This window comes from Athene noctua, chromosome 3 (assembly GCF_965140245.1).
Source record: "Athene noctua chromosome 3, bAthNoc1.hap1.1, whole genome shotgun sequence".
NCBI classification, from domain to species: domain Eukaryota; kingdom Metazoa; phylum Chordata; class Aves; order Strigiformes; family Strigidae; genus Athene; species Athene noctua.
The window spans coordinates 47,216,135-47,240,684 of record NC_134039.1 but is presented as its reverse complement, the minus strand read 5'-3'; the positions used below and the strand labels follow the sequence as shown (position 1 = coordinate 47,240,684).

At 37.2% G+C, this 24,550-nt stretch overlaps 1 protein-coding gene across 4 annotated transcripts in view; it reads left to right on the top strand.

Annotated features, from left to right (window-relative positions):
* Positions 1–24,550, top strand: part of LGR5 (leucine rich repeat containing G protein-coupled receptor 5) — a 93,515-nt gene that overhangs the window by 14,393 nt on the left and 54,572 nt on the right. For all 4 annotated transcript variants that reach the window (XM_074902870.1, XM_074902868.1, XM_074902867.1 and 1 more), the window contains exon 2: positions 22,599–22,670. In XM_074902870.1, the coding sequence (XP_074758971.1) occupies positions 22,599–22,670 (72 nt within the window). The remainder of the gene's footprint in view (positions 1–22,598; positions 22,671–24,550) is intronic.

Here is a 24,550-nt window from a genome sequence, read left to right as displayed (position 1 = left end):
AGACCAGGGTGATTAAATCTCTATCTCATTCTAACAGCAACCACACCTAGCTGCTTTGGAAGATACTTACCTGCTACCTTATAAGTGAAAACAAATCCCTGTGTTCCATTGTATTTTAATATACTTGTGAATATTCTTGTTCCTGAGAGTACACTGACCCTTTCTAAATGCTGTCAAAATACTAATTTCAGCTGCCTCAAGACAACAGTTTTCACAGACACTGATAGAGTGCTTTTTAAAGTATTAAATACTGATAGTTTTATTATTACAGGAATCTCTTTATTATGAAGATTTTTTTCTCATTTTGAAGAGGAGATACAGTCTAACCATTGTATTCATCTCTCTAAACAAAACGGTCTTCTTTTTTTTTTTGTATGCTCTTATGGTAAATTTTTAAAAATTCCTTTAAATTAGGGTTCTCAAATATTCTCAGATGACTACAAAATTTATTTGTTTTTATTCTAAAATAAAAAAATACAAACTAATCAAGAATCACTGCCATTGCAGAAGCCAACTTTGAGAGACAGTGTTGTTCTTTGCTACAATTACTGTGCCTGAAAGGACAACAGAATGAGGATGTAGTGAGCATGTTGGGTTCAGTCCAAGGATTGTACTTGAGGATGTCGTGAAATCTTATAACATTGGTGGTTTAGTGAAAAAGATGAGAAAGAGGGCAGGAAAAGCTTGATTTATATGCTGTATTTTCTGGTGTGTTTTGTCTATACTTTTTCTCCTCTGGCCTCGTCAGCACAGACGCTCCTCATACAAAGAAAATGAAATTCATACCAGAAACCAGAATGGACTTTTTCTCCAAGCTGTGAAAGGTAACACATTTAGGACTTGCTAGATCTATGAAGAAAAACAATGTAGGAGAGGTGGACCACCAAAAATGAACTTCCAAGGTGCCAGTATGTGTGCTGACTCCGACACTCCTGGCTCAAGCACAGTTGCTGATTTCACTCAGCAGGGCAGGGCTGTGGGAGAAGAACTTGCTTTCTGCAGTTGTATTCTTTGAGTAGGAGCTGTTTGTGTTTGCTAGTTAAGTTTCTGAATTCATAGATTTGGAAGAAGATAGTGCTTAGAATTTTCTGGAAGATTGGGGTTGGAATAGGAAACACAGAAAAAATGTGCTTCCATATTGAGTTCCTCTGCAACACAGACAGTCTAAGATATTCACGTTGGCTTTCTCCCCGTTGACACCAGTTGTTCCCACCCTCCCGCTCCAGGCTTCACCTCTTTCAGCTGTGCTGACTCAGCTGTTTGTTGGGCTGTGCTCCTAAGCAGATCTGTGAAATAATCCAGTTTAAAAAGAAACGCATTTCTGTTCTTTGAAAAATATACATCTCATTTCAGTGATCTGTTTTATGTGTAGCCATAGAAACAGACAAACCAGCAAAGCTGAAGGGGCAGGGACAACTGTTTGGGAGTTCAGTGAGCAACTGGAGTGGAAAACTTTTCAAGTACCCTTGTACCACTGCAGTTTCCAATTCAAAAATGAACATACAGGAAACCATAGGGATGGGATTTTCTTATCATTGATTTAGCTGTATTCATGTGCTCATTAGCAAAACTCTTTCGCCTGTATTAATTTTGTATAGTTGATAAACATAGCATTTTGTAGAAATTCCACTGGAGGTGCTTATAATAGGCACAATATAAATTCTTCAGACTATTCCAGATGAGTCTAGAATTCAGCAGAACTGAGCAGGTGAACATTCTCAGAGAAATTGAGTTCATTTACAGTGGTTCAATCTAGTAGTCAACCGAGAGAAAATTTTTCACTCAGGCATAACTCTATAAAAATAATCACACAGAACAGTTCTTGAATTTGTGAGTCAAATAAATATGAAGCTTATACAACTAATACTTTCAGAATAATTACTGGGTAAAAAATTTTTCCAAAATTGAAAAAAGTATCCCCTCCACTCCATATAAAAGTACCCTTAGCCTATAGACCACATTTGAGACAATGTTTAAGAGAAAGAGTCATCAGATATGAGCTTACAGTTAAAAATGCCAACTTACTCTGAAGTTGCAGTGAAATACATCATCCAGAGCAGAACTTCAACTAATTATTAGCAACAGGACTCTATTATTATTAAACCTATGGAGAGTAGTATGACAGTTGTGTATATACTCAACATCTCTCTACACAAATAATTTCATTTCTTTAGACAATGTGGCACTATTATGATGCAACAGGAAAAAAAAAAGCATTGTAGGAAGTGATTGCAGCAGCCAATTTCAAAAATATTTGCTGTTTTTACCTTATGCCATATGCAGAAAGGGAATATTCTCTTCTGCCTCTCAGCTGCCATTGCTTACCTAGAAAATCAAGCCAAATTCTGCATCGCCAACCAGTGCTCAACAAGTAAAACAGATAAAAATACAGCAGTCACATTTAGTAGGTTATCATCTCTTACATCACAAAAAAAAAAAAAAAAGGTAGACATGTTTCTGTTTCTAAAGAATTTAAACCAGTCTCCAATTTTATGTTTCACTTTTCTAAAGTTCGGGAAGGTAAGAAATGGAATACTTGGGGCACTAAAGAAAACGTACCTTTCTAACTATGAATCATCTCACTGTGTCTGTTACAATAGCCAGAGAGTGCACTTTACATGAGACATACAGCATGAAAAGGTTGATCAGAATTTTTTGCTTACTAAAATTTGTATTTTAACATTTTCAAGCCAGTTCTGTATTTCTTGATTACCAAATAGCAAATCCCCAAATATGTTTTATAACTACATTCTATATATATAACATTATAAGGAATCATATTAAAAGTATAACAAGATAAGTAGAATGGTGTTTTAAAACCTTGCTTCTCCTGAAAAGTGTTTAAGGCAAATAAAACTGTTATATATACTTCTGTTAAAAGTGTTTCTTACAATTGACTTTATTTGTTTTACAGTTTAGAAAACTCTGCAGGTAGCCTTAAGAGCCTGTTCAGTTCATTATCATTAAATCAACAACCAGAGCTTCTTTCTGCCATTCCCTGGCAGGATTAATGGATTTTGGCATGATTTGTGCATTTAACAGTGAAAGCTCTTGCTGGGTAAGCTAGCAAGCTTGACTAATTCTCAGTTGTGCTAACTTCATAAACCTATTTTAAGGTTTTAACTTTGAAGATAAAAGGTAATGACTTCATGCTGTTACCTTTGAATATATGATACTCTACTATGATTATGGTTAATAAGTGTAAATAAAATATTGAATATATATTGTGGTACACATGTGAAAATATGTATGTAATGGATATTTTACAACATCCTTTAAACTGTCAGTTCTATGATTTAAAACCGGATTCCACAAACTATTGATGTATTAATATTAAAAGCATATATTTAAATGCTTAAAATATTAAAATATTAAATTATACACAGAATTAGTAAGCTCCATACAGGAATAGATCGTTTCTATTTCAAAACAACTTACACTCAAATCAGAAAAGTGAACAGTTATGATTTGATTTGATTTGTTTTGATTTGATTTAAAGCTGGCTTGCTCAGCAAAGTCATTTTAACCTGTAAAGCATTCCAGTTACTATCAGGTTTTTCACCTTTCCAGACAACCCTAGAATCAGTATTCAGAAAAGCCTAAAGAAAGGAGAAAAGAGAGGAAAAAATATTTTCAGCCTGTCTGACAAGACTACATGAAAAGCTTGTGATCAAAGCATGTTAAATACACGTTACTGGTGTGACAAACAACATTTTTGTCCCTTTATTAGATTTATTTTTCTTCTGAAAACTGCAGTGGCCAGTGTATAGTTTGTGAAAGAAAGCTGGCAGGGTTGTATTCTTTGATTCCTAATTAACACCTTCAGTCTCAAAAGAGAACTAACAGAAATACCATAAAATGTTGCAGCTGCATTGTTATTCCGCTTGGTTGATTTGTTAAAAGTCGGCTGGGCATTGGCAGCTGCAATAAAGGAAAAGCTCAATGGATGTTTTGTATTGTGCCCACTGAAGTGAAAGAAGGCAACCATTTTATTTTCAAATGGACAGCTGCATAGTGATGTCTAAATGGAGCTAAATGTGAGATTTACTGTTAATTTATAGTAATTGGTTATAAATAAAGTAGCAGTATAGCTTGGCTTTCATCTATTAAAGCCATAGAACACAAATTGAAGGGAAATGAGTTATGAAGGGTAAAAATACTAATAGAAAATGCTGCTTGAAGCAGTTACTCAGAAGGAATAATGGTATTCAGTTTTGCAGTGTAATGCAGCAGCCGCTACCTTGGAAGCAACTAGCCAAGGCCTTCTTTAGATTGTGCTTTGAGAAGTAAAGGTAGACATGGGTTTGTGCCACTATAGTAAAAACCAAAATTTTAATGCTGGGATCAGAACCAAATGCAACTCAGCCTGGAGAGCATAGGTTTGTATTTTGAGTAGTAGAATAAAGGAGGCATTTAACTTTGGTCAGATAAATCTCACTCACATTCAAAAAATGCAATTAGGGAAATATGTAAATCTAGATGTTTCATCAAATGCTAGCTAAGGGGTTACCAGTTCCTTCCTTGCACAATGACTGAACTAAAGAACTTCAGTGTCTGTGTAAGAACCATTGTCCCAGCCCCAGAGCCTGTTGGAAACAGAGTCCAGACTGGCCGTGGGAAATACCTACATATTTGACACAGGCCCCATTTCTGAGAGAAAAGGGGGTGGAATAGAAAGTATGGAGATTTTACTGTTGCATTCTAATCAGCCATGATCTGCCTAATTTGCTTTGATCAGGAAGATAAACTAATTTTCCTATAGGCTGGATAAAAGTAATTAGCAATCCAATGCTTTCATGTTTTTGAAAAGGGTAAAGAAAAGAAGAGCAGAAATTGTAATGGTGGGAGTAAAGTACCCCTTTTCGGCTCATCTGAAGGCATTGTTAGCTGAAAATAGGATGGTGCCATAGGAGAGAGGCCCTGATTAAGGTGGTTTTATGGACTGGGATGTCATTGTACACCATGATCTGTAATGCTACACAGCTAAATGTTTTTTGAAGATAAATTTCACATGAGTTTTAATATATTTAGGTTCTACTCTCTTTTATTGAAAAAACATATTCCGTAGAAACCGTATGTCTGCCATTCTCTGAGGTTGATGGTTGATTTTCCAAGACATTTTGGTATCTTTCTCCACAATCACATTAGAATAATTCAGTGGCTGATTAAAGCCTGGATCTGCTGCTACCATAAGGCTTTTTAAGATCAGGGTTTCTAAGGCCACATAGTGAAAACAGAAATGCCATAGCCAAAGCCAGATTACTGGATATCCCTGTCTCCTGATTCTGTTAGGCAACAAGTGTGCAGTTCTCTGTGCCCAAACTGGGACTGTTGGCCTGACACATGCGCTGTGGTGTAGTATGCCTCAGCTAAGTTTTCCATGAGCTCTTCCTCCTCCTTGGCTTTGGCCATTCCATTTAAGTGTAAGTCAGGATGTCTTGAAAGATACTAAGTTTCTCTGTAAAACCCTTAATATGCAAGCATAATGAAATGCCAGGACACAGAACTGCCATCTTTACCCAGCAAACAGTACTCGTTCAGATAATCTTACTGAAGGCTGCAGAATCCCCCATTTTTAATCCCTGTCTTTAAAATGAAGATTGTTTGGAAATATTTATGAACCATCTTAATTAGTATTAAGATAAGAAGTTTTCAAAGAATGTATGTTCTTGTAATTTTTTATATTTGACTTGCTGCTGATCTTGTGGTCTATCAGTAAAATGCCTATCGTCATAAGGAAACAAATCTCTAAATTGTCCATCACACATGACTTAGAAGAAATTATTGGACTGCATTGTTCATCTTTTAGCTATCTCACTTTCACAGCCTTGACTTGCAAGGGTATGGAAGGTATTTCAGGGGGGGCATTAGGGGCCTAAAATGTCTATTCCTTGCAGAGGCCAGACAGACCTTCCATAAGCATAAGGCCTCACATTTGTACATATTTTTGTGATATACAGTAATAATGCAGAGAAGAATCATGTAACCTTAGGCTGTACTAAATGAAGGTTAAGGATTATGTCTTCCCCCAAGTTTCCCCATCTTTTGTATGAATTGAGTAGTTCAACAGGCAGTTACAGCCAGCCTGCTTAATAATTCTGTCCATCTACCTCTTTGTATTTTTAAAGTTATATTTAAAAAGTCAGACAAGCATAATGACTCTGTGTATCATTTCTGTTACAGTTGTATTGCAGTCCACAGCTATAACTGGGATTGTGGATCCACTGTGTCAGTAACAGTTAAAATACAGAGGCAGGGTCTATAAAAGCTTTCATAGGAAAAACCCCAGCTATTTGTGATGAATGAGAAAAACATTTTATGGTGTGGATAGAGAAACAGAGGCATATGTTCTATCTCAAAGACGCTCCTATTAAAGGAACAATATCCTTTAAAGACTGAGTTTGGAAAATTAATTTCCCCTGCCAGCAAGATGCATTGAATAGTATCTGCGGGGAAAAAATTATGTTCCTGTATAATAGCGCTCTTAAACTGAAGTAGGTAACAGATTTTTAAGTTGTCTTTCTATGTCCTAAAATACGTTGGCACTGTGAACATCTGCAGTATTTGTATTCCAACCCATGTGATGTCAGCTGCAAAAGCTATGTCAGTTTGAATGTAAGAACATGGTCACAAAACTAAACATTGATGGAAAAGTTATAAAGAAAAGTAGAAGTGTTCATTGAAATCCTAGTGAGAGTTGTGGTTAGCCTGGGAATATTTACTGGTTTTGCTTAAGGAGGCAGCACCATCTCATAGATAAAGCATTGATCTGAGATTCAGACCTTTATTTTCTTGCATTTCCTTATTGCATTGCTTAGTGCCACAGCAAAATTCGTCTCCCACTCTACAGTCTCCTCAACTCCTAAATGGTTAATTCTTTCTTTATGTTGTTCTTTGAAAAGTATTGGATAATTGAATATTTCTAAGAAGTGCAGGAGGGAAAAGCTTCCAGGCACCTAAGTACTTCAGCCCAGAAAATTCTGCCCCGCCCCCTGCCAATACACATCCTTCTTGGGTATGGGTGGGCACAAGTTGCTCCCTGACACTTGCAAGAGAAGAGATAGCAATTCTGTCTGGGACCTTTTATTACATCACATTTTCTGTAGGATGTGAGCTAGAGTCCAGATTCCTACAGCTGTTATTCACAAACCTGAGGAAGGACAGGGGATTGCTTTTGTCCCTCTTTTTGACCTGCACAGAAATTACTTTCCTAAATCCCTAGTTTTTCAGAATGGAAACTATGAGGAAATCAAAGGATCTGTGACTCTTACAGGAGGAAAACACTAACCCTAGTTATGGCAGCTGTCCTTCTTCCATAGCATTCTGTTCTGAGGGTTTTTAAAATAACATTATTGTGGTAATATGAAAATGCATGCCTCTTAAAATGGAGCAGAAAAATAGTTTTGCAAGGAATACTCCATACTTTTGTGATATTACTCATTTCTATCCCAAAGGATTCAACACATACATGAATTCACATATTTTTAGGAACTTTATAGGAAGATGTGTATGAGCTCTGCTTGTGTTCTGAGCCATCTGGAAACCATTAGCAAATCACTGAGCCTGACCTTACCTGAGCACTAACCTTACCAAAAAGGATGGTTTTTATCTAGACACACCTAAGAATCTGCATGGGAGAGAAACCTGCTTCATCTCATTGAAGCTGACTACAAGATAGAAACTCACATGAAGCTGAGCTCCCTAAGCTTCACTTTGATGAATACATCCTGAGTTACAGAGAAGAAAGGTTTCAAAAGTCTTTAAGTGTTATTACAGTCTAACTTGCATTCAATTTTGTTAAGATTTTACTAATTTTTGTTAAATCATCCTTACTAAGTATTCTGTATTTCTAAGAAGATCTACCTATTTATATTTTTATGAAAGAAAGCCCAACAATCAAGTCATAGGTCTTAACATACACTGACGAAAGACAACTTCTCATTTTTCCCACATAAAGATAACTAGTTTCTTTCATTGAAAGAAAAGCTTGAGTAAGCAACCAGGCATTACAGTGTGCTTCAGATGTCGGAAAACTTAAGTTGTATTGGTACAGAAAAGGAGTCAAGGAAGCATATTTTGTCATCTAATTTCCTTGCACCACTACAAGTATAAATATTGTGCATACAGTTTATCTAGTAATTTAGTTGCTCCTGAAGTCAACTCAATTGGTATTCAGCTCCAGATTCATATGCTGATCTAAAATGCAGCTGTCTAGGTTAAGTAGTCTCTCCCCCTCCTAACAGTCAGTGTAGTCCTAGTTGTTGGACAGAAAAAAAAGTCACTCGTCTGAAAATTAGATAAATCTTTCTAGATTCAACTCACTACATGAGGAGCCAAGAAGCCTGTTTCACATGCAAACAACTAACTTAGGGGTATTAAGAGCTGAATCCCAGTCTCAGAGGTCAGTGCAATTGTCTAAGCATAGGTATCTATCCAGTGTCCTTGATTTGCCTTTGGGTATCTTTGCTGAAGTTCAGTTGTCCCTTCGAAAGGCAGCGGGTCATGTCATAGGCCATAATGTTACATTTGCCAGGCCCATGTGTTTGTCTCAGGTAACCGAGGATGTTTCAAATTACTCTAGATGCGTGTGTTTAGCAAACTAAATTGAGTCTTCATTCTTTAACACGGCTGGAACTTCATTTAGATGCTCACACGTACCTGGCTTGTGCCATTTAAGGTATCCAGGTTGTCTGAGGTGTCTCTGTGGGGTACACATGATACAACCGCTACAGGAAGTGCATCTGCTATTGTGTGGACAGTGTTGGTTGGAAGCCAGCCAGGATACCCTAAGCCATCTTAAGAAGTGACCCACAGATAAAAAAATCTGACCTAGTTTTCTTATAATTGGCCAAGAGCCCCTAGAAATCTTCAAGACACATGGAGAACAGTAGTAGTATTATTAACACAGTAACTTGGAGTGGGGGGAGGAGGCAGGTTTGGAGTAGAAAAACCCTTCTGTTTAAACTTCTGTGATAGGCTTCATATTAGTTTTACAATGAGTTGGACGAAGCATGGATGATCTGTCATTTCCATATCCGAGCTGCATAGAGTTTTCACATTTAAACAAGGTCTCTTCCATTGATAGCAAAAAATGGGTGGGACGTGTCCATATAGGTGGACAATAAAGCAAATGAAAGAAACAAATGCAAGGTGTGGCCTTCAGCCATAGTTCATGTGATTTCGCGTTTATAAATCCTTGACTTAACCTCCTCCCTTTCAACAGTACTAGAGAGAAGGACAATTTCACTGTTCCCCAGGTTGAGTGTGCTTGATGTTCACAGTAAATCGTTCAGTATGGTGAAAAAGTCAAGTTGTTGAAACAATGAGACCTACCTGGATTGAGGGAAATTTTACAGAAGTCTGACTTTTTTTTTTTTTTAAATATTAAAGAATTTGCCTAGCATTGTGTCACTGGCACCTCAAAATGTGCCTGGAATCTCCGGTGTGTGATCTTGTTCTGGTTTTCCTCTTTTCTGTGATATATAAATATTTTGACCTGATTATAATGATGATAAAGATGAGGATGATGATGATGATGATAATTTTTTTTAAAAAAATGCCTCATGCCCTTCAAAATAGCTCATACCTTGGCTTTGGTATAACTTACTGGATGCAAAATGCAAAAAAAAAATTAGAACACAAACATTAGGATGTAAGAACAGGCTAAAAAAGAGTTTGTGCATGTAAGGGACACAAGTTCTGAGGGTTTAAGTCTGTCCATTTGCCTTATTTGGAGAAAGGTAAATTAATACATTATTACCCTGAAATACAAACACAAGCAGTATGTAACATATTATAAATTATTAAGCCTTATAAATGTATAAATTTTTTATAAAATATAAAGTGAAAATGTTGATTTTGATAAAGTTCTTGTCTTTACTTTCAATATAAAACAAACAAAAAGTCTTCTGACATCTGAGTAAGGGAAATTTTAGACTGTTTCATTAGATAAAGCAATCAGGTATTGCTTTAATGAGTTTCATTGTAGAATTAGAAGAAACATACCTTCCACTCTTAAAATAGTAATGTAATTGTAAAGTTGTCAGTCTAGGGTTCCTATTTGAACTGATTACACTTGATAAAAATAGCAAGCCATGACAAATAGCAGGGCTAGGTTTCAGTAATTCACCGAAGAATGTCTCTACCAAGTCTTTGTGGCAAAATGTCTTGTTTGCAGGACAAATGCAGAGTTGAAATAACAACCCATGAATACCACTGGTGAAATGGCTATGTACACAAGGTGAATGCTAAAGTTTTCCCTTCTGAATGGACCTTTTAATCCAGGCATTATCTAGGCTCTGAAAAAGTCTTCAGTGGCCTTACGTACAGATTAATGGGAAAAGCTGAGACTCGGAGTTGGGCTATTTGCAGAAACAGTTTTCAAGATTTACTGATGGTTGACAAATGCCATTTAAGCTTTCAAAGCCATCAATATGCTATTGAAAGGGATTTAGAGGGAAATCCTCCCACTATAGAGGACGAGGACTTTGAAGGATCTTGGTGGAAGCCCTTGGTCTCCCCACCTCTTCAAACCTTTCACTGGCTTCCTTCAGCATATAGAGCCCTGAAACGCGTGGCTATGGGAAAGGGGGGGGAGGTCCCTTTCAAAGGCGCTTGTATATAACTGAATGTGCCAATCTGCTTTTGTTCAGGCATGAGAACTGAATAGAAGTGTTTCCAGAAAAAGTCTCTTGTGCTCATGGTCAGCTTTTCAATAGGCTTTCTGCTAATAGATTTCTAATATGGGAACTGGAAATGGCAAAATACAAGTTTGAAAATTTTATTGAATTGAAAAATTGCCCAGAAAAGACTCTCTGCCCTATGGCATTTGTTAACGATGCTACCATTTCCTTCTTAAACACTGGCTTTTAAAGAAAAGTAACCTCATACATTATACATGTGACAAGACAAATCACCTGAGCTTTGAGTTTAATTATTTAAAATAATGCCCTATCTTTTTTCCACGGACATTTTAAAACCTGTTCCTATGTTCTTTCTTTTCTCTGGTTATTTAAAAGCTCGTTTTCAAACCACATGCCTTTATTAAAAAATGTCCATTATGGGATTAGGAAAAAAAACAGCTTAGATGACCATGTTTTTGTTAAAGGGGTTTTAATTTAAGATCAGGATGGCTTGAAGTCCTCGTTTTTTCCTGTGCTGTGCTGAATCTGCAGGATGAAAATTCTGAAGAGCTTGATAAAACTGCACAAACAAAAAAGTGACAGAACCTGCTGGACAGTTCTGGAGAAGGGATCTTCCTAGAATCTCTGGTGGGTCATGCAAAGAAATATTGGGGCTTTATTCAGGAAGTTCCCAATGGGTTTGTGTTTTTCAGTCAAAATGAATGCCCACAAAACCCCCCTTTGCGGTCCTTTTAATAGCATTAATACATGTAGAGCCATGTGGTTCTGTGTTCTTCAGTCTGCCAAAAGTATGTGAAAGTTGAGATCTAAATGCCAAGACAGTGACTGAGAGGGGCATCCTTCACCTCTCTGATCTTCACACCACTCCCCGCATGGGACGGGAGAATGAAGCCAGCATGTGGGCTGAGATAGTCTCTTTATGCCCTGTGTGTGGTGCAAAGAACAGTCTGCATCCCAACCAACTCCAAACCCGTCATGAAGGGAAGGTGAGGCTGACTGGATTCTGCAGAGTGTGGAAAATAGGATAACACCTCTCAGTAGAAGACCTGCTTCTGCTTAGTGAGTGCCTTGACTTTGTTTCTGTCCTATATTTCATTTCTACCTGCTCCATTTTCAAGCTGGCATCTGTTTTGTCACCATTTGGGGGAGGAGAGCAGCAATAACAGTATGTGACAGGTACTGTCTTATTATACACCCTTGTGCAAGGTGAGACCAGTGGTCATCAGCAGTTGTTGTCATGTAGGAGGTTGGTATTGCTGTGTTCATTTGTGCTACTTGTTCATTGTTAGGTGAATAAGTGTTTAAGAGATCTCCTAAAGTGTCACAGAGTCTAAACCATCTAGTTCCAAAATGTTGATTCATCTTTGTCCAGAAAGAACCATCACAGTGCAGATCATTCTGAGTAATCCTTCTGGTTTCCTGACTGGAAAGCTGAACCTCATGTGAAACAAAAATTGAGCAAAGGCTATGGAAAAGAGAGGGTGAAGAAAGAAATACGAGGAGAATCAGCACATCGCTTTGGAAGCAGAATACCTGACATGAAAAGTTAAGTACCTAAATAATTGGAGCAGGCATGACAACCAAACAGAAAAGAAAAGCTTTGACAGCAAATAATACGGAAATAAAAGAAACTGAAATAAACCACTTCCTTAGATTTTGAACCTTCTCACTTGGGAAAAAGATATTAAGGACCATTTTTGTCAACAGAAAATGTCACACTTTACTCTCCTTAGTGACTCAAACCAATGGCATACCGCCTTTACCTCAGCAGATTGTAGAAATGATGAAAGGTCTGGAAAAAATATATAGAAGTCTTCCCAGTGAACCCAGCAGTACTACATTGACTAGTCCAGGCACAGCGATGTGCTGTTGCATGATTTCCACAACTGTGAAATCCTGCCTCTTGGGTAGAACCTGGCATTAGGCACTTACGGGCCTGGGATGACGTCCTCCTCCCATGAGAGTCAGTGGGAGTTTTGGTACCAGCGTCACTGGAGCCAGGTGTTTACCCCCAGGCACTATTCTAGTGCTGACATTGACTTGCTGTGTTACAAGTTTTAAGACATGTAAACAATAGGGCGACTGATTCTTTCCAGCATTTTTATAGCATTGGAACAGCTAAACAAAAGAGATCTTGGAAAGTTATTTCATGTGCAAAAAGAAGCAGACAGGTGCAATATAGGGAACTTGCTTAGTTCACATGTGCACACAGGTGCAACAGAGTTGGCAGCAACAGTTTACATTTGTTAGAAGTTTGTTTTGTCTACTGATGTTTTATAATACTGCTCAATACTGTCTTCAGGAAGATCCAGAACTGATATTTGAAACCTAAAACCGAGACACAGAGCGGATTTGTCTGAACAGCACCAGTCAATTGCTTGCCCTGGAGAGATTTTCTGTTGATCATCATAACAGTCACAAGAAGTGGTGGGTCACTGGCCTCAGATGAGGTTGCCAAACAGTGGACTATGTAAATATTGTGAATAAAAGGAAGGAAATAGGGATCATTTATTCTGTGTAAGAGTCTGCTGCCTCTACTTGTACTAAATATTAGTTTATTCTCTGAACCGCCCAGCTGGTCTCTGTAGAAATAGCCCTGAAGTATTTTGCTTGCATGTATTAATTGTACAGCTCTAATCCCAGTGATTTAAGTTACTAGAAAAGGAAATAATTTATCCAAAGAGAAGATGCTTTTATACTAGAAGGAGCACAGCCCCTTTCCCTGAAGATTGTGCTGGTATAACCACACAAAAAATACATGCCAGCCAAATCCAACACATGAGGATTCTACCGGAGATTTCTCCTTGGTAGGGTAAATTAGTGCATCTCAACCCTGCTTCTTGACCTGAATTGTTTAAAACTAGCTCAGGTATCTCAGTACTCTGCCTATCTGAAGGGCAGCTGTTCACTTACAAGCAAACAAAATGTGTGGAGACTGGTATACATTATGACAGTGTAAGATTAAAGACCTGGTGTTCATGTATATTCAGACTAGTCTATACCAACCCATGTGAAAGTATCTTATGCTGAAAGTGAATTTTGAACACTTAAGCAAAAAAAAAATTACCTGATGGAGAAATACAGTGGTTTTAAGTGCATTATCTTTGTAAGAATCAAGCTATACACATTTCCTGGCACTTACTATTGCAGAAGTTTGGGTGTTCAGTCCATCGGTGAAAAATCTGACAGCTCTGTCATTCCTCTGAGCTCTGTAGGAGGTGTTGGAAGAGACTGTCAGCAGCCAGGAGCTGGCAGATCTGGAGTCCCTATTGTATTTCAATGAACAAGCTCTGTCAGACATTAAAGGGAAGATGTGCATATAAAAAAAAAAAAATCCACATCTTTGTATATCTGAAGATTTACAGTGTTGACGTCCTAGGTATGGGATCACAATGCATTGCTTTAAGCCAACACTGCCAACTGAAAAAAGCAGTTCTGCTTCACCTTTCTTATTTGTTTTTCCGCTATACTTTAGCTTGTGGTGGCACAAACAGCAGTACAATGAACAAGTTCAGGGAACTGATTTGGATTAAAAACTTTTTTTTTTTTTTCCTGCTGGATTTTTTAAAATCCAGATCAGTTGCCAACTCTAGTTCAACAGCATTCTCAAAAGGAATGGGCAGTGCTGGGGTGGGGAGGAGATCAGGAGTAATTCTTTTGGTAGCAGCATTGGATGAAACTGAGTGTGCTGGTAATATGACATCATTTGGGTTGTCCATAATAAAGAAAAGATTCTGTAAAGAATTATTTCAGCTAAGCAATAATACAAAAAAGATTGAATTAGTAATTCAGAGTGGAACTCTAGTAGTTGTGATATAGTATAGCATCATTTTCTCTGATGAAACTCTTCAATTACTCTGCAACAACACAAGGTGAAACTAAAATATAATAAAAGCAGAATTGACAGTGCTGTGTTAAAACAAGTCTAGTCATTCAGCACCAATGCATAGGAAAATGGGATCCTATAGAAGAAGAGTAGTAAAGAAGCTAACCAAGCCAGAATTTCACCCTATCTAGAGTGTGTGTATTTTGCAATGAACCAGTTTGAGAATACCCAGTTTATATATACAACAACTGCTACATTACATCACACAAAGTAGCATTGTGCAAAGACCCTGCATGTGCAATTAGTACAGTCATAGCAGTATCCTGCTGTACTTGGGATAATTAGCTTTTCTGAGAGCACACAGCATGGTAATGTAGCTTCCAGCTCTGGACCTAGGTCACTCATCTGTACCTTGGGGACCTTTGCACTGTGCAATGTAGGATATATATTTCCTGCTCTAAATGCAAGTGTGTTGTGCACAGATGTCCAGATCTCAGACTTACACCATCACTGTTAGAATGTGTTTGTAGCAGATGCTCTCAAATCTCTTTGCTTTTTAATTCTTCAAATCCATGCTCTGGAATTGAGGCAAATTAAAACCAACAAACTAAGTAATTTACAGGGTATGTTGTTACAAATGAAATCAGGCTAATCCTCATTTCCATCCTCAGCAGCCTCACTGAAGTAATACAGTGTACCTTGTTACAAATGAAACCAAGGCTAGTCCTCATTCATTTCCATCCTCAGCAGCCTCACTGAAGTAATACTGGATATTTTGGTAGAGTTTTAAAATTGGCTTTATGAATTTAGGGTTGTATTTTGAGTCTTTGTCTACACTCAGATGTTTTCTGCTGTAGTCAAGGTATAGTATGCTAATCAGTAAGCTATGCTGTAGCTTTTTGTAGATGCTCTCCTCTCATAAATAACCGTAATTTAGGAACAGTTTCATTGAATTCAGAGGGATGAAATTATAGACCTGGAATTAGAAGGAAATTGATCCCCCAGTTTCTAAAATGAATAAATGTCCATTCATTGAGCAAAAAAGGGATGCTTTTCTATATTTTTGTCATTTTTGTAACAAATAGTTGTAAAATTGACAACTTCTAGAGTTGCAGAAAGTATTCTGAAACTAAGAGACACCAAGAGGTTTTTTTCCCAGACTTGGTCACTTCTAATAAATATCTTTTCTCAATTTAACTGTACTGTTCTTCATCAGAAATAAGATATAAACAGGTAACGATGAAAAACAGAACAAACATTCTACCCATTGTCTTCATGTATTACAATAAAAACTGATATATTTTCCTGTCACATATTGTTTCAGTGTTTGAACAAGATGAATCATGTATGCAGTATTCATGTAATCTGTTTGAATTAGTGCAGCAGAAACAAGTAATAACTCACAAAGTAAAATAATAGTAGTACAATCTGTGGGCATGGAAGGCAGAGGAATTCCATTCAGTACTCTCTTAATTGCTCCTGCTGGCTTCTGCATTATAAAATATCCCTTTGGTTATTTAAGCTTTAAAATAGGTAAGTTAAGTACAGTAAATGATTGACATGTTGGAATGTTTTTGTAACTTACCCTGGTAATTATTACTTAGCAAACTGTCTCTTCAGCACCAAACGAACAGCCGTGAATCAGCTTTGAAAGTAAATGTGTAATTTCATCTAGGGAGCATCATGAATGTGATACAGAGGGAAAGCAGAGAGACAGAATCTTTGTAGCTAAAATAAAATGTCAGGTACTTGTCAGATTAATTCAGCATTGAGTGTGTTTGATCTGATCTTTGATCTTTACTTTCTTTTTGACCCTAATTGTTTGCTCTGCCCTGCTCCCTCTGCTGGAGTCTTGGATAAACTGAATGGTAAAATTGTTTCCTGAAAAGATTAATCATGCACGTACTGTTTGCTTTACAAATGTTCTGCAGTGTAGGTTTAAGTGAGTCTTTGATGGCTGTTTATTGCCAACTATGTTCAGGAATAATGCATGCTGTTTAAAATGACTTTGTTACAGAACTTCTGTGGTAATAAGCCAAATTTTGCTGTCTGTGACATTAGAGGAACCCACTGACAGGTGTTGAGAGTGCCAAGTTGTAGCCAAAGCATTTTGTTAATTTGTATTGAATCCAGATGTGACCTATCAGCATGGTTTGCAAAGACCTGATGTTTAATATTCACCCAATGGGTTATGGGCCAACACGCAACAGCAGAGAACAGGTGTAGACAGAGCCCTCCTGACCTTGCTGGATCATCTTTGAGGCTTCCCTAAGTTCAAGGCACCTGATCCTTCCCATAGATATCTATTTACAATTGCAGTGGTTGTATCTTCTGTAAACAAAATGCACTGCTGGAACAAGCACCACTGGTGTGCCAAAGAAGGGAAGGACAGTGCAAGGGGGACAGTGGGAGTACTGTCCATTCACTGGCATAGAGCTCTTCATGGGGTGCACAGTCACACATAGTCTTACTGCAGGGCGCTTTTTCAAGCAACCACACAACGTCATTTGCTTTTTTCAGGGTGTGTTTTAATACAAAGGTGTTGGGTCTCTGGAAACCATTAATGAACTTCAGTCTCAAGTAACAGAAATTTTCTGTTAAAAATTGAGTAACAAGCAATCCTGTTTTAGCTTTGCATCACTTTTTTATTAATTTTTAGAAGTATAGAATGGGATCAGTTGCTGCTAATTTACTATTACAAATAATATTACAGGAGATAATGAATTTTTAAATATTTAATTTTAGCATTTGTCAATATCAACGTGTAGTAGGGCGGAAATATCCATGCTATTGCCACTTGTTATTTACTGTGAATACCTTGATCGATTACCTGCTCCGTGTAATGTCTGTTATAACTCTCTCTCTTTACTGATTCTCCCTGCAAATCTACCACCTTTTTTCCTGAAGATTTTTCCAGACATGAAGATGTACTGCTTCAAATGTGAATCATCTAACAGAAATTCACATCTTAATCATAGTTTACTACAGAGTCCTTTAAAGAACCACAGATGAGTTTGAAGCTAGTTGTAAGAAGAAACGCTGTGATTTAATTGTCAGGAAGTGCTTACAGTGTTTATTTATGCATGCTCATACACTGCCCTGTGCTGCTCTGCATGGGTGTATTGTACATGCAAATACATGACTACCAATTTTCGTGTTGATTCTAGGACCATTAAAAGGAAAATATGGTCATTGTTTTCTGAAGCTGTTGACAGGTTATGCATCACCATTTGGAAAACCAGTGTAAATGCCAGGGAATAGACAGCGTGATCTAATGAAAAGGACACTGGACAAATCATCATCAGTGTTTGGTTCCTCTGTGACGTATAACCTGCTTTTGACTGTGAACATGTCACTTCGCCATTAGGTGTCTTAGTTCCTCTTCTGTAAAATGCTGATAATTATTATTCTATTTATTTATTGAGACCCTTGAATAAAAACATGCTATAGGAATTATTTGTAAGAAATAGGAACTACTACTACTACAGTGTTGGCAAATAGATTTATCTACTTTAAGTAGCTGTAGCAGATTAAGTTATTTTTAATATCCATAGTGAAGCATTTGCATTAGTAGATGGCATGCACATGACTAGCATTTTCTTCCATCATACAGTGGAGCTAGTAAAGTATTCTGTCAACAGCAGGAACAAGAGTTCTGTGTTAAAAAGATAGGCGTAACAAAGGAAGAGAGATAGTGTCAAATTTTGCTGTAAATGATTAAGGAAATTGTCTTAGTTTAGGAGATGTTCTCAGCTAATAAGAACTCAGGGAGTGCATTCAGTCTGTTGTCAGTATTTTTATGCAAGTGCTTTATCTTTCAAAGACTTCCATAAAAATAATCATTAATACATCTTGTTGGGCTAAGGCAGGCCTAGAAGAAGTATAATTAACAATCCTAATAATAAGTCTTGATAATTTTCTAAAAATCAACCAGGTTGCAGCTGTTAAAAAAAAAGACACAATTCATTGTCTAATATTGGATTATAGTATTAGCCTTACAACGGGTAGACAAATTTGTACCATTCAGTGTAATAGAAGTTTAGCCTAGTAGTAGATCAACAGGTTGCTGAAAGCCAATAGAAGCCTTGCATATGTCCCAAGACAGATTTTGTTCTCCTTTAAAAACACCAACGTGGTGATTGATTGGCACAGACTATAATTAAGATATCATTATAGTGACCCGTGTTGCCAATGCAGTCATTGAAGCAAATCTTTTTATCTTTTGAAAAGAAAAAAGTTTAGTTTGCTGCTATATTGCTTTACAGTCAGCAGTTGGAAACGGGCTGCAGGAATGCTGGTGGGAGAACAGACAATGTGTTCATCCGCCTGTTCAAAATAACCTATCCTCTTTCCAGTACAGTACATGCAGGTAGTTTTCATAAAGATAGATCTAGTACTATTGCTGTTTACATTAGGAACATTTTAAAACTCAGAGTGTACTCTTACAATGCCGCTCCTACTGACATTGGTGGGGTTTGCATGTGCTTTGGTGGTAGGATATAGGAATAGTTCTGTTACACTAACTTCCTTAAAGATTTTCAGTATTCTAATAATTGTAAGTTTTTCATCACTGTAGCTTGTAGGAGCCTGCCAAGTTTGACAAGAAATGTTTGCAGTTTCAGCTGTTTTGGTTCTGAGTATACATGCATGAGCACACCAAGGAAGTTGGGGAGTGGATCTGATATAAAATCAGAACCATTCCACTGCAGATAGTTAAAATCTAGTACCTTGATTTTAATATTTTTCAGCATTACACTGCAAATCCTGATGTTCAAGCCATCTTTCATCCCCTTCTCTTTTCTAGAGAGAACAAATTGCTGATTTTGACAGGCTAGCCCTGTAAGGAGAAATGAGAAAACCCATTTGATACACTTTCTGGAAAGAAACCATCTCAGTTGCAGGACATAAGCCATACCCTTTACAATTATTTTTCATAGTAATATGAAAATATGTAAGCCTACAGCAGTCTTTCAGTCTGTTAGCTGTACTTGATCTAGCTAATGGCCATAAATCTCATCCTAGCTATGTCTTCTTGGCAATATGGTCCAAAGGCTGTCAAGTTTGCTGAGAACCTCCATTATTTGTCTCTGGAGAACCGGGAGGAGTTTCTGCTCTGCAGCCCAATCTTTGCATTGTTGCTCACATGAGATGCAGTGACTGATTGCCTTGCATTAACTCTTTTTGTTTGTCTCACTTCTCCAAATAATACTCCCAGAAGTAGCTCTGTGTCATGGGACTTCTCTTGTAAGTCCCTTAGTTACTTCAGTGAACAAAAATTTGATTAAATGCATCCATGGTGATTCCAACCCAAAAGAGAATTCTGAATCTAAAAACTGTAAGCACAGATGAACTACTGCTTTGCCAGCCTAAGTGATGTGAGGTTTCTAGGGAGAAACAATGTCATCTATTTAGCCAACTGGTACAGTTGGAAGAAGCAGAGATTTTTGATTTTTGTCCCTGCAAGTTTCTCAGTTTTTCCAGCTGTCTCAGCTAGCCTAATCAAAGATGCTACCTCTCCCTACAGTAGTCTCCCTTATATTCTTAAACCCTTATAGCTACAACAATAATACATCACCAGCGTAGGCTGGAATGTCTGTGTATTAGATACTGGTGTTAACAACTGGTTTGGAAAGACTTTACTGAGCAAATTTGGAAATAATTTCTGTTACCTCCACCATCCCTGGAAGTATTTAAAAGACATGTAGGTGTGTCATTTTGGGACATAGTTTAGTGGTAGATTTGGTAGTGTTAGGTTAACAGTTGGACTCGGTGGTCTTAAGGGTCTTTTCCAACCTAAATGATTCTATGATTCTATGAAATATGCATATGTAATATTTAGTAAATCTGTTTCACAGAAACATCTTTGTTCTTCATGTTCCAAGGAAAGAATAATCTGGATAAAAACAGAACATATCTAACAGGATGAGATTATTTAACTGGTAGGTTTAAAAAGAGCTAGCAATTGCTGCAGTGTGGACTGGAGAGCTTTTCCTCCATTATATGATGTGGAGCACATACTTTACCACATGAGTGGAGTCCAAAAAAAAAAACTAGGACAGTGGAGTTCACTGTTGGCAAATCCATCTCTGGGGTCTAAAGATGCTTTTAAGAAAAGTACATGTATTGTTGATTTTCTCATTTCGCATCAAAACACGTAATGAAAGCCACCTTCTCTTATTCTGATCCTCTTAAGGTATTAGGGTCTGGTCTATAGATTGCTTGTGACTGGCGTCATCATGGGGTGTTGTGGGTGGTACAAGCAGACAAGTACTGCCTACTACTAACAGAAATTAATGTGCTAGAAAAAAAGGCTTCAGGTTTCCCTGGGATGCCAGAGCACTGGTTAATGCTGGTTTTGTAGAATGCCCTAAATATGTGTATATCGGAAGATGAATCACTCCCATCTTCCACTAAGGCTGGCTTTTTAAGTCTAAAATGTGATTTGGTGTGTTTACAAAAACCCATTAAGACATGTGTTGAAAATCTCATATCAAAATGATATTGTTAGAATACTGGGTTTATCTTAATATTCAGCAGTATACGATTCACTACCTGGATGAGTTTTTCTTTTGCCAAATATATCCATGGTTTTGTTCCTTTGCCAGAATAAATCCTTTGAGCCTTTCTCAAAGTGAAAGGATAATAACCTGCTAAATGGTATGAAAAAATTAGGTGATAAAGTATTACAGTAAAGAATGAATTTAATAAGTACACAGTTCTCAAATTATACCTTGATTTTGAAGTGAATGCAGAGACCTTACCCAACAGTGATTTGATAATTGTTGTAAAGTATTAACACATTTCCTTTATTTCAAAACCTCTGTGTGAAGTATGTTTTTAAATTAAATATTTTAAAATTCAGCAAAAGATCAAACATCAAAATGAACTATGCTGACTAAAAGCACATATTCTGTAATGTGAAACAGACCATGAGTAATAAGAACTAGATGGAATAGGAATAGTACGTTTACCCACCAAAGTACAGATAACTTATTTACCTTGTATAAGCTCTCAACAGCTGGAAGAAATAAAGTTATCCAAATACTATCCAAAGTAGCTGGAAACTATATGCACTGCTACAAACATGTATATATGTTTAAATAGTGGGGGGTTTTAAATTATCACATAATGTTTGCATAAAATGTGCAAGTCTGATATTTTTATTTTAACAGTCTACAGGAATTTTGATATAGTTGTGTATGTCTTCCACACAAAATTTTATTATGTAGTCTGTTTACAGTTTTTATACTTAATGCAAAGTGATAATAATGATACTGTGGGGCATGGCAAAGACAGTGGAAAACAACGAAGAAGCATATTAAGAATAAAAAGGTATTATATGAAGTTTAGTCTAAAACATAGCTTGAATGAGCTCTAACAGAGCTGATATGGCTGGTTGTTTCCTGTGCCAGGAACTACTGTGGAACCCCACCAGGAAGTGTGCCACAGAGCAGGATCACATTACACCCTTGTTTTATGGTTCATTTCACTTATTTAATGTGATTTGAGAACCTGCAAAAAAAGAGCACTCTAAAAAGGGGATGTTTATTATTTGAAAATATGTCATTTCTTTGACTCAAGTAAGTTGGGTTTTGAGGACACCTGATGAGCCTAATGTAAGGCAAGGCGAATCAGGACAGCCATGCAGCAGGTTGTACAGCAAAAGCAAAATGTTTCCATATTCATGAAATGTAAAGAATGATGCAGATAGTTTGTAAAGGTACAGTTTTGCCTGGGTACTTTAGTAAATGAACTGCGCGACAGTGCTACAACAACAAAAATTGTAGTAGTTTTCCTTTACTACTCCAAGTAAATTTTAATACAGTACAGTGGTTTATTATAATTATGTAGACTAAAAGGGTTGTTTAGTGTTCCAGCTGATTTATAGAGTGTGATAAAACATTCCAAAATCTTTGGAAACAAGGAGCATGCTACAGCCTGTATTTGGTTTGACAAAGCTGTGTTCATACGAAAGAAGAGTGTTTAACGTGCTAACTAGATAATGATTCATCAGTTCTGGCAGAGGAACTAATTTTTGTTAATGTAGTACTTAAAAATGTGTGGTATGAACAGCTGGATACCACAGTTGTGGCATGCCACATTAAGTCTCTGTCTGTTTTCCCCTACAGTGATCTCAGTATGAACAACATTACTAAGCTGCCCTCAAACCCCGTGCACAATCTCCGCTTCCTGGAAGAGCTGTAAGTATCATTGTATCCTTGATGGGCATGGTCAGCACTAGACACATTCCTGTGTTTGTCTCTCATACTTACTGTGGGAACCAGATAAAACAGTGCAGGAAAGCTGTCAACCTGACACTTCTGGCACATGCGGAAACACTTACTTGAAAAAAACCCAATTGCTTGTGATTCTGGAAATGAACTTATAAAAGAGTTACCATGAGGCTACAACTTCTCTAAGCAGAGACAGAGCCAAACAAATTAAAATTTTTAAACAAGGGCTGTTTAAAAGAACTGTATTGCTTTTTGGAAATAGTTAAGCAGCAGGATATTAAAAGTTTGAATACTGGCTCATGTTTATTAAAATCTCAAGTAAAGCTATAATCAAAACCAAAACCTGCTGCCTCATTCTGCCTGTGTCAAGAACAATTGAGTCCACATTTCATAGTATCAAGGCTTCTTGTCCTAATCACTTTTAATTACTGTTTCCTTACTCTTAAATTTAGCATCCCTGAAGGCTAACTGTGAAATGCAGAATCCTGCAAAAAGCTTAGTTACGCTATCTAGTACATTCACTGAGGGGAAAAAGTACACTGCAAAAACTAGCTAATCAAGCACAACATCAAAAGAGGAATGCTGGTTTGAAATGATGGTGACTAACCAAAAGTGAAAAGTATTGTGCATTCATGAGACCTGGATTTGGCAGTGACCCTAGTTACAATGGTCCGGACTTAAAAGAAAATTTAGGTTCCTGAGGAGTGATGGAGACTCTGTAACTGATGCACCATAGATCTTGTGGGAAAAAGCTGGCACCTGCATTTGCATGAGTACCTCTAAAAGTTGATTAAAAGAATTGTCTAGGCATCCAGCCTCTTATGAAATGTGCTTTATAAGCTTTTAAAAGTGAAAGTCTCCTTTTTTTATAGCACGTTTAACTGCTAACACACCATAAAACCCACATAAGATATGCAAAGTCATGATGCTGTCCTTATGGTGAAGACATTGCCTATTTTAAGCTATGAAATATGTACAGTCGTCTGCAATTTAGGTGGGTATTGCACTGACAACTTTTGATGTCCTTGCTAACGCTCATTTGAATTTTGACACCTGGTCTTTCCAGCTGGCATCTATGAGAAAAAAAAAAAAAGAAAAAAAGAGAACCATTTTGTAATGCTAACTTTGAAAGCAATACCCTCTTTGCAAGCAGATTTTCCTTTCCTGTCCTCTTTTCATTCCTGGCAGCATTTGTATATAGAAAGCATTATTTCTCTTTCTTTACTTCTTTTCTTTGGTTATCATTATCTGTATTGCTGTTGGTGCAACTTTCAAATAACACAGATATGGACATAACAAGGAGAGATGTCACATGCCAAGTGTTAAATATCAAGTGTGAATGAAATGAATCACGCCACAGAGACTCTGCTTGTGGATTTTTGCATCATGTTCATGTTTACTTGTCCAATCTCCTGTCAGCTGTAATAACCCTACTAAAAACTTTCAACCTAATGATTTCTCTCGAGGCATTAAAGAAGAAAAACAAAAGTATGGGCCTTTCCTGGAAGTAAATTCTAAAATATTAAGCCAACTTACCTTCACTCTTTCATTTTGTGCTCCAAAGTCAGATCACCCAAATAGTGAGACATGCCACTGCTTGAGAAACTGTTCGGCAGTCTACTTCATCTTCCTGATCAAGACCTTTGAAAGTGTTCTTACCTTATTCTTGTGTTGAGCCAACTTTTTCCACCAGAAATACTAGACTGGTATCCTTATAATCCTCTGTTCCAATTTAAGTCATTCCAGTACATGATTGCTGGTAGTACCAGAAAAAATATTTATTTCTTTACTGTGTTTTGGTTTACATATATGCAGTCAGCTCCTCCATACATTTCACACAAGCCAAT